General features: G+C 40.2%; 1 protein-coding gene across 1 annotated transcript in view; it reads right to left on the bottom strand.

Annotated features, from left to right (window-relative positions):
* Nucleotides 1-706: 706 nt before the first annotated feature.
* Nucleotides 707-11,610, bottom strand: part of AMPH (amphiphysin) — a 128,485-nt gene continuing 117,581 nt past the window's right edge. The window contains exons 14-18 of the mRNA XM_023751011.1: nt 10,520-10,543; nt 9,731-10,252; nt 7,493-7,525; nt 5,189-5,245; nt 707-871 (exon numbers count right to left, since the gene is read on the bottom strand). Coding sequence (XP_023606779.1) covers nt 707-871; nt 5,189-5,245; nt 7,493-7,525; nt 9,731-10,252; nt 10,520-10,543 — 801 coding nt within the window. The remainder of the gene's footprint in view (nt 872-5,188; nt 5,246-7,492; nt 7,526-9,730; nt 10,253-10,519; nt 10,544-11,610) is intronic.

Genomic DNA, 11,610 nt, shown 5'->3' with positions numbered 1-11,610 from the left:
ACCTAAAATACCAACAGCAAGAAACACCACTTTCATTTCTCTAGTTATTTCATCCAGGCTATGTAATGTTGGGAAACAGGGAGATTGGCTGCCTTCTTTGAACAGATTCTATAAAGGCTGTAGTAAACGGCACCCCGATTAAAAGTCTTGGGAGACATTTTAACTGCATTTCATAAGTAAGTGTTTCACTCCCCATCGGCATTTTGAATTACATTTTCCCTGGTATTAGTTTATGCTTTCACAGGTGTAACACAATCCAATTCCACATGGTGCATATAGAGCTCATCCCAGTTTGCATGAGGTATGGTTTCATTGGCCTTAACCAACCTACACAGCTAATATTGTAAGAAATCAATATGTAGACGCAACCAACGAAATTATTATCGTTCTGTTTATCACCTGCAGGTTGGTCTCTAATTGAAGGCACATCTCTAGCAGTCGCAGGTAGAGCACCACATTAATACTAGTAGTTTTGATTATTTGCAATTTCTACAACCTACCTACCACGAATGGGAGAGTATCAGAAAGAATCAAGGCACCCTTCCTTTTTAAAGAAGGTAGAGAAGATCAGCTCTCTGGATATCTTTCTTTTCAAAAATAAAAGAGAATAGAGTTTCGCTGTCAAAGGAACAAAGGTTATTTGAACCTGTCAGGTATGGAGGTGATTTAGCACAAGTGAAGCATGGATGGGAAGGGAGAAATGGGATCATGAGATGAGCATGGCTGTGGCAGGGGTGGCTGGCGGTGGGTGGAGGGAGGTGGTGCTCACCACTGCCCCCTCTGGCTCCTCAGCCTGGGTGTCCTCAGCAGGTGCAGCGGCAAGGGGCTCCTCTGCTTTCGGCTCTGCTGGTGGAGCCTGTTCAGACTCAGCCTTTCATTGTTTGTTTTGAGAGTTAGAGGAAAAAGACGCAACATATGAATAGATAGCAGTACAGAATATCGGACAATTAAGATTTTTATCATCCCACAGGCAGCTAGCTTCACCAAATCTGTGCTGGGAAAAAGCCCTACACTTGGCATCATGGGCCTTTACAGAATTGGAAAGTCTAGGAATGAACGCTACCAACTTCTCTCCCTCTCTCTCTCTCTCTCTCTCTCTCTCTCTCTCTCTCTTCTCTTTTTTTGTGTGTGTGTGCCATTATCGAGGACTGTCATTTCCCTTGAAGTTAGGACAAGACTTACCATTTTGGCTATTCATTTTACTTACAATATTTAGGCTACTCACTTCCTATGGCATCTGTAAGAGATGCTAAAATGGCACCTTGAGTCCCCATTGCCAGCTGGAAGACGTGAGAAAGAGCTCACAGGGGACACACAGTTCTGGGAACGCCCAGCTCTACCGCTTTGCATTACACCAGAAAATGGAGGGGTCATCCCAACATGTAGATCAAAATGCATTAATTTGCACAGGATAGTAATCTCCGTGGTATCCATTAGACCTTTCTAATTGTGTGGAAAACAGGGAGGTTTTCATCCCTGTTGCATAGACATCATCCTGATTCCAGCTCCTACAGTCTCTCAGGTCTAGACTGTTTTGGTTTTAAAATTAACAATATTAAATAATAATGGGCCGTTAAAAACACCACAGCCAGTGCATGTTACTATGGCTACTGAAATTGTTCTCATTTTCAATTCTGATTAATATAAATAAGCATATTTATTTAGCAGGACTTTTTTTTTATTGCATGGGTGGCCATTTGAGGGCACATTAAGATTTTTTCCATCAGAACATTTAAACTGTAAGAGTTTTCAAGTGTTTTTTAGAGGACCAAGAAGTCACCAGTAAATACTCTGAGTGGAGAAATCAGTAACTCTGTCAGATACTCACCATAAGCAATCAAAAGCCACCTTTAGCTCTATGCCCCCACCTAAGCTCATCATGACAAGTTCCATGGGGAAGTGATGGGGAAGTTATGCTGAGATTAGAGGAAATGAATAATGAATAGCTTAGTGTTAGATAAACAAAGTATTTGTCTTGTGGCCCCCACCAAATCCTCCACTGCAATGCACGCCATGATCACAATGCCTTTCTCTTTAAAGGGCAGAATAAAAGGAAGGACACATTGGTAGATAAGTGTGCAGAAATTTGATATTTTATGTGCTTTTATAACCTTTAAGAGGTATTCTAATACAATTTTTAAGAGAGAATAAAATAAAATTCAACTAATATACTCTCAGAAGTTCTTTATGGGAAAAGATTTCTCTCAAAAGAATGACCTTCATAACGGAACAAGTTTTTATAGCAGCAGATACTGTAAGTCAAGATGATTTTCTTTGAGAGCATGCTATCAAATGACCTACACACGAAGGACAGGCAGGGCGACCTGACAAACCAGGAAGCGTTCTACCTGCAGGTGGGCTGTCCCTCTGGGAGCTGATTCTATGAGATGAAGAAGTCTGAAGCCCAGTGCGGAGCCAAGAGAAGTTTCAAAGGATGAGTTAAATACATACCATTGTGCCTTAAAAATAAAAGTTAAGATAGCTTAAAATGAATAAACGATTTGCATCAGAGCCTGGGTTTCTTGGAAGTCTGAAGTAGCTTTATGTGAGGCAAGATAAGTAGGGTGAGTTTATAAATGAGTCGAATTGCATTTGGTTGCTGAAATCAAACAACGCAACAGAGGCATAGCATGAAGAGGACGTCGAACCAAATATGTCCCCACAAGTCACAACATTTCCCCTCTAATATCACACCAGTATTACAACATAGCATTGCAACCTAACACCTAAAATTCAGGGGGGGGGGGTAAGTGAATATAACTCACTGAATGATGAGTAAGGATGGAACAGGATACAACATGACTGTACATAAAATCAGCTACTCAACTTTGGAAACACAAGTCGCCCTTCTATTCCTTCTAAGGTAATGTAAAATTGTAAATATTCTGTCAAGATAGAAAGGAAAACCCAGGCAAAGTGGGAATGATATCTCAGAAAAAGTTCTAAAACAGGCATCAGAATTGTGCCCTCGTTCAACCCCTTTCTCCTATAGGCTGAATCCCTTGACAGACATTGCAAATGGGCGGAATCCTTGCCCTCCCCAGTTAGGAGCACTGGTAATGATTTCCTATCATTTGCTCAATTAGCCATCATCATACATTAGAGGAGAGGATACTCTTCGCATTTATTAAGGCAGCAGGATGCCGCAATGGTTTAATTCAGAGTCTCAGAAATGGAAATATTCCTTTAGAACAAATCTAGTAGTGTAAACTTGGCCCACACTTTCTGATCTCCTCTGTGAGAAGACGGAAGGTGAGTCAATGCAGAGGAAGAGGGATGGATCAAAGATGGGGCTAAGAGTCTAATCACATTCCAATATGTCATTTGCCTTCTAGTCTTACTTCTCCAATCTTGGGAGAACTGATGTTGTGAGAACTGCAAAGGACCAAGGGGGTAATTCTGAGCCCCGGGCAAGGTGGGCAGATTCCAAGGGTTTAAACCAGCTCTCAAACAATGTGCTGTGGGCTGTGCAATGCAGTCTGGGAAGGTGAGCCACTGACTACCAACTTCAACCTCCACCTCGCTCAGAACAGCCAGTGATCAAATGCTGGGAAACTGCCCTGCTCCTGGGAACATCCTGTATAATCACATCTCACCAGGAGATGTAGGTTCACTGTGCTTTCCTAGTTCCCCACAGGGAAAGCCATGCCTGTAGCACATGCAACGCTCGACATGATAAGCTGGGTTCCCCTTGGAAGGAAGGTGCAAGATACCTGCTTCAGAGACTACATCTCAAAAGAAGGGAAGGGCAGGCAAGAAGTTCCTTGAACCAGCTGTCGGCAGTAGGAAGATGCTCAGAGAAACTTTAAAAACACTGAGTTCTATAACTGGACTTTTTTAAAATTAAAAAATATTTTTATTGATTTCAGAGAGGAAGGGAGAGGGAGAGATAGAAACATCAATGATGAGAGAGAATCATTGATTGGCTGCCTCCTGCATGCCCCCTACTGGGGATCAAGCCCACAGGCGTGTGCCCTGACTGGGAATCAAACCGTGATCTCCTGGTTCATAGATTGAAGCTCAACCAGTGAGCTACACCGGCTGGGCATCAAAGTAATAGGTGTAAGTTTATGATGCATTGTCTTTCCTTTATACCAGTATTTCCCCATTTTTCTTAACCCATTCACAACTGACAGTGAAAAATCTCACCCTCCAGTATCAGTATCATCACCCAGGCTGAGAACCACCAATAAACATAAAACATGAGTCTTTCTGGTGCCATTATCAACACCAATGTAATTTGTATTTTAAACATTTCAATCTTTATTTGAAAGCCACACAGACTCTACCTTTCATTTGGTTACTCAAAAGGCAGAAGTATGACAATCCATGACAAGCTATTAGAGACACACTTGCCTTTGAAAACATATCAAATGAACTGTTAAGACAAACTTCTCAGAATAGAATTCCTTAGAAGTATAATCATCTAAAACCAAAAATTCATTCTATTTAAATCCAATTCCAAGCTCCCAGTGTAAAAGCCAGGAGCTGGGATAATTATACACTTTTTCCATGGAAAGCCAGTGAGCTACAAATAGCCCTAATCCTCAAAGATTCAAAATCCTCTGTAGTGTATCAATGACAAACTGACAAGTGATATAACTCAAATTTCATCATTTAACTTAATTACTGAGCTAGAAATGCTAACTGCAACATCCATCATGTAGGATTTCCTCAAAGATCAAGAGTAACTCTGCTTCCTACTCACTCTCTAGCTAATCTTTTCTTTCATCTCATCTCTCGTCAAAGTAGGAATCACGTCTCTACAATGCATTACTCCGACAATTAGCAAAAAGACTGGAGATCAGAAATGAGGTAGCTTCAGGTTCAAGAAAAAGCAACGATCTATTGTGAAACATGAATTCCTGAGGTGATTTCATTTTCAATCCTGTAGCTTAAGTTATATTCACGCGGAAACATCCATGTCCTTGATGGATTGATGGGTCCCACTGAAGCCCATAATTAGGAGACCGGATTTGTGCAATCTCTGTGCCTTTATAAATAGAAGCAGCCACATTCAAAGTCACACTGAGATTTTTCAGAAGCTTTCCTTCCTATTTTCTAGAAAAGAGGGGCTGTAGAAACTACATTCTGAATATTCAAGCTCCAGATAACTTAGATTTATCAACCTTAGAACATTCGGTAGTAACTATCAACTTCCCCAAAACACAAACCAAAATCAACTTACCAAGTTGCAGATTATATTCTGGTCTGTCTGCATTGTAAATAAGGAAGTGTCCTGGGGCTGAAAATCAAGGAGAAAATAAAAGATTAAAAGTATTAAGGTTCTAGCTAATTTGCTATAAAACAACGAAGATATCATTTAAATTAGTTCTCATCAACTGTGTCAATAAGCACACTATAAAGTTTTAAAAAGTCTCTTTGTATTATAGTCAGAAAAGCAAAAAAATGAAAAGAGTAATTTTAACAGTAGTTATTCTAAATATAAATATGAGCTAGCAGAATATGAGGCTATAACGAGAGACATTAAATAAAGGGCAGTGTCCTCAGGGGTGGGTGTCTTTGGTCTCCAGCTTGTCCTCTGGACATCTATACCGACTTAGAATTTAGTGGCTGTAAACCACAAATTTAAACTTTTCAAATGTTGGAAACTCAATCTTATTATCATACCTAAGTGTGACTTCTACAGGTTAATGATGAGCCATAACTTAAAAAACTTCAAGACTTTGGCACTAATAGCATTTATATCTGAACTATAATATTGCCACAGATTGTCCGGATGGCTATGGTGGAACAATATCAGAGGAAGGGCATGAAGCAGAGGGGAGGGGAGGACTGTGGAGGTCGGAGGATGAAAATGTTTTTATGTCCTTACCTTCCAGAGAAATGAGTCAATAGATAATGCTTTAGAAATCAAAGAGTAAATTATAAGAAAGTCATGCATCCATATGGGGGGAGGAGGGGATGGGGGGTGTAAAACCAGAGAATCTGTTAAAAAAAATGTGGTGAAATATTTACCTCTAAGAAGCAGGAAATGGAGAGGGAATATGATGATCAGAAGTTTTTAAAGAAAAAACTCTTATAGCCCCACCTGTGTGGCTCAGTGGTTGAGGGTTGACCTATATGACCTGGGAGATCAAAGTTTGATTCCTGGTCAGGGCACATGCCCAGGCTGTGGGCTTGATCCCCAGTAGGGGGCGTGCAGGAGGCAGTCGAGCAATGATTCTCTCTCATCATTGATGTTTCTATCTCTCTATACCTCTCCCTTCCACTCTGAAATCAATAAAAATATTTTAAAAGGAAAAAATAACCCTTATAAAATTTTGTACTCTTTAACTGATAAAAATAAAAAATTTTAAATGAGAAATGAATAATTCTTATGACTCAAACTTTCTTTTTTTTTTTTTAAAAAAAATATATTTTATTGATTTTTTACAGAGAGGAAGGGAGAGAGATAGAGAGAGAGAAACATCGATGAGAGAGAAACATCGACCAGCTGCCTCCTGCACGCTCCCTACTGGGGATGTGCCCGCAACCCAGGTACATGCCCTTGACCGGAATCGAACCCGGGACCCTTCAGTCCGCAGGCCGACGCTCTATCCACTGAGCCAAACCGGCTTCGGCATAAACTTTCAAGAGTTGTATGCAGATGGAAGCGATGCACAATCCTTTATGTTTGTCTGTATCTGTATTTGGGTGTGGGTGTGTGTGAGTGGGTTTTATCTTTTTATAGGTAACATGGGGGAAAGTAATCAAACTTTTGAATGAAGAAATTCTAAATGTTAAAATTTGAAATTTTTCATGTCTAATATTCTGAGACAAAGCATTAATCACAGACAAGCTTCTGTTTGAAGTCTCCCTTCAAGGTTTCCAGACCTTAATCCATGAGCGCCATAGCCACGTGGTCTGCCTGTTATGTGGGTTACAGCTGTGCATCTGGCAGGACATATACAGTGAATGGGACTGTCCGTCTTGTGGCTCCTCTCCCATGAATTTGCAAGGAAAATACTGCCTGAGAGAGCCAACCTATGATATCTGACCTTCCACTTGCTCCTTTCTGGAGAACCATTGAAGAGGGATGGTTCTGTGTAGTATGTCTCATATGAATCTTTATAAAAAGGCTCCTAAAATGTATCATAGTTTCTAAAAACCAATTTCATCAGTTCAAAAGGATCCCATCTCCTCTTTTCAAACAGTTGAATCTAGTGGATCTCTCAGATCAGGCCAACTTTGAGTTTCTAGTAGAGGAATCAGTAGAAGGCAGGAGCCCACAGTATAGCTAATCATATTAATAATAGCTAACTACAGTCATAGAAGACTGAATATGTGCTAGGCTGCTGGACATATTCCATTTAATAGTCAAAACACCTGTACAATGTTGAAAATACTACTGTTTCCATTACTGAATTTGTAAGTAGTGGAATTTTGTGCTGACACAATCATTATGCCATACCAGTGACACTAAGGTCCTTGTTTTAAAAATTTGCATTATTCTCAACAGATGGATTTTGCCAGCAAGTTGATTACTTACCTGGGTGAATCCATTAAATGAACCATCAGAAGCCTAAACAAAAATAGAAATCAGAGTACATTATTTTTTCATCAATTTTGTAGGATCAGTGAATGCCCATTAGATAAGTTGGAAAATAATGACCACCATAATTTTTAAAATAATATAAGAGGTGTAAGTGCTTAGGAAATGTAAAAGGTTGAACTGTATTATTTTAAATAGGCTGACCAAAAAAAAGAAAGCTATTTTTGCAATTAAGGCTGGTGTATGGCTCAGTGCTAACAAAAACCCACTTGCTTAATAATGAGAAGATTATTCTGGAGAAGAGCCATAAGGGATTAAATAGCTCTTTTTTTCCAGGATAATGATAGAATCTAGAAGAAGCATTTTTAGTATTTTTCTAACACATCATTTTGTTAGATTTTTTTTATGACACCTGTCACTAGATTCTACAGTTTTAGGCTTGAATAGAAACATTTCATGTGTACTTATTGGGGTAACCACTTAGAAACAGTAAATTAGTATGTTCTACATATTTTTCATAATTGAACAGTAAAAATAAAAAATAAACAGAGTACACGGATAAATAGACTTTCATTAATTCCAACATAATCATTGTTTTTCTTGTTCTTTCTTTTTTTAAAATAAATTTTTATTGATTTCAGAGAGGAAGGGAGAAGGAGAGAGAGATAGAAATATCAATGATGAGAGGAATCATTTATTTGGCTGCCTCCTGCATGCCCCCTACTGGGGATCGAGTCCACAACCCGGGTAATTGCCCTTGACAGGAATCAAACCTGGGACCATTCAGTCTACAGGCCAATGCTCTATTCATTGAGCCAAACCAGCTAGGGCGCTTTCTTTCTTTCTTTGGTCAACCTATTTGTGTTTGGTTTGCACAGATTTCAGGAGGTAAGAGGTACATGAATGACAGTCTGTCAGGGAGATAGGCAGGCCTCAGAGAAGACAGTGATGGACAATGAAGTGGGCAGGAAACATTAGGAAAAATAGAACCTACAGAAGTCTTTGTCTAGTCTATACTACATACTGGGTAAGTACCTCTTCTTTATCAGCCCCAATTTCTTGGTACAACAATCCATATCTCTGATTAGCAATTTCATCTTCAGATAAATCTGAGTTGTTGTTGCCATCATCTTGGGGACTAGTAGAACTCTCGGTGCTAACATTCTGGGAGGTTCCCAGAAACAAAAGTCTAACTGTCTCTTGGCTTTGTTCCCAGCAGCTATCAATGGCTTGTTCCTCACATACATCTGCCAGTAAGTCCACTTGCAGCCCTTTCTTGCTCTCAACTATATCTAAATGTTCCCAGAATTTATCTAAGCCTCCCATATCACGGATAAGCCAGTGGTTAATAGAATCAAGACAACTGCCAAATCCACTTGCTTGTCCATCTGGTCTACCAGAGAATTCCAATATATCCGTATTATTCATTGCTGAATCCAAAGTTGGCTGCAAGATTTGACCTGGATCTGTTCCCCAAGAGTCTGTTTTCGTGATTCGTGGCAAGTTAATGGTATGACTACAGTTCCCAGTCACTGTACTTGCAGACCCCTCTATTAATGAATCTTCTGCCTTACACAAACACCAGTCTCTTCTGTTTGCATTCATCTCCAGAGCATAATTAAGATCTGTCCTAGACCGAGCTGCCAATTCATGTTTCATTGATAAATAAGCAGCCTGATTTCCATCCCTATCATCTTCAGGTGCATGTAACACAGGCTCACACTGAATCTCTTCAGCATCTGTACCCCCCTGTGCTGAATGATATATCGTAGCATGGTTAGGAGGGTCTACTAAATTTTTCTTTATAGCTTTTCTAGATAAATCCCATCCCTCAGGGCTGGCATCTTCAATATTAGGCTCAGAGTCTGTCTGGAGAGGCAGATTCAAACAATCTGTGTGATTGCCAGGCTTGCCTCCTGAGCCTTCTATAATTTCACAATTACTTGTTATTACTTGAATCCTCTCATCTAGCACTTTGTCAGTAAATTCCTCTGCCATGTCTTTTTCTGATATGTCAACTTTCTTAAAATACCTTTCATTGGTCTTTACAATTTCCTTACACATAACTCTTAGATCTTTCCTAGTTTCCTCTTCACTGATTTTTAAGGTCTCCTGGTCTCGCTTTCCTATTGTCTTAAGAAGATCAACCATCCCGCTTCCTGTACTTTCACACGCTTTCTCTTCACATCCCTCTGTACCTTCTAGTGTCTTGATAGCAATAGCTCCAACGTCTACCTTTCCACATGTCTCCACACCTGCCCACACAGAATCTTCTGTCTTCTGTTTCTCTTCCTCTTCTTCTGACTTTTTAAGATCTTCTTGACTTTCGTTGATGAGGCCACCAGTTTCCATGGCTGGCATCTCTGAGTCAGGTAAGTCATAAGGCTGCTCCGTCTCCATGCAAGCAACAATGGCACATTCAGCCTCAGGCATGGGCTTTGGGGACAGTTGTCCATCTCCACACGGAGGGGCTGGCCCTGGGACATGCTCCCCCTGTTGGGCTACAGTGTGCCCGTCAGCAGAAGGAAACATCCCGGTGGGTAATCCCATGTCTTGCTCTGCTTCAGAGAGACATGCAGAGTCCTCCTGGGACCCACCGGAGGTAGTTTTCTGGCTGACTCTCTCTGTACTAGCATCAGGGCCCCAAATAAACGCGCCTAGGTCAACCTGAGATCTTTGAATTTCTTCGGCCAACCCACTCTCTGGAGTTTCCTCCATGACCAGGTTACACAAGGAAAGACTTTTTGAAGAGTCAGTCTTTAGAGTATGCAGAACAGCAAAGGAAAAAAAAAAACACAAGATGAAATAGATCATGGTAAGAGTTGATGAGAAACACAAAGTTCTTTAGTAGGGTAGCACCAGTTAAACAAAACTAGAGAGTATTAAATTAAATAAGTGGCTTAACGTTACATCTGTGACTAGCAATGCCACAAGGAAAAAAAAAAGCTTATTGTAGGTAATATACCATGTATATAATGCAGATTAAATTTTTTAAAATCCAGAATTTTCTGGATATTTACCTACCGGCTGGACCAAATCAGCGCTTGTCTGTATAAGTAAAAAAAAAAAAAAGTAATAATAAAAATCGTAAGACAAGAGAAAAAAACTGCTCATACATTAAAATCCCATGCTCTCCAGAGTCAATGTTCTGCTAACAGCTGTGGCTTTCACTGGTTTGAGATGAAATTTTATAGGAATGAGTTCGGTCCCAATACTGTCGAGATTACCAGTAAACCACTGAAACATACAGAAAGCCCCTGCCATTTTCTAGTATCAGCAACGTTTTATGGCTATTCCATGACCGTTGCTCTAGCAGACTCTGAAATACAAAGTTTCACATAAATCAGCATGAGAACAGCAGCAAGCTCTAGCAACCACGAAATTACCCAGCACCACCTGCTCTGACACAATATCAGGGTAAAGTCTTCCCCAACCAGCCTGCACTTGGTTCTGCCTTTGAGGTGGTTTTTGGATGGAGGATGATCTGATACTAGCTACTCTGACTGCCTGGAGGGTTCTCCTCAGGTTCTCCCCCCATCCTATGAGCTTTGTCTGGATACAAAGAAACAACACTGGGGAGTGGAGAGGATCAAGAAATGGAGTAATTATGTCCAGGGAGCTATTATTTCGCAATCTTGTCACTTCTACCATTTCTAGCAGGTTTGCCCTCCAAAATAGTCAATATTCATTATAGATGATACTTTCCCCCTCACCATATCCTTTCCAGACAGGGAAAGAAAAATATGATATAGCTCCAACTAAAGATATACTGGAATAACAAAAAAGTAGCATTTTCCTCTTACTCTCCATGAAAATTAACACAAAGTTGAGACTAGAATTCAAATGTCCTGAATACCAATCCATGCATCCCTTTTTGCGAATATACAAGTCAAACATTGTATAGCTCTTGTCTTAAGAGCTTCCCCTGATGCTTTAAGGATCCTACATAGACTATAACCCTGTTCCTGCAGCAGGGACTGGGATAGCCAGGGTTTTGTTTTTAGGGAAGAAAGTAGCAATGCCACTTTGGAAGCCCACAGACTCATGAAGAGCTAGATCTTCCAAACTTTCCTGTTGCTGTTTCACTTAGAAAAAAAAAAAAAAAAAGAAAGAAA

The sequence above is a fragment of the Myotis lucifugus genome, unplaced genomic scaffold (genome assembly GCF_000147115.1).
Source record: "Myotis lucifugus unplaced genomic scaffold, Myoluc2.0 scaffold_18, whole genome shotgun sequence".
Lineage (NCBI taxonomy): Eukaryota > Metazoa > Chordata > Mammalia > Chiroptera > Vespertilionidae > Myotis > Myotis lucifugus.
The sequence above is the reverse complement of the archived record's forward strand: the minus strand, read 5'-3'. Positions and strand labels throughout refer to the sequence as shown.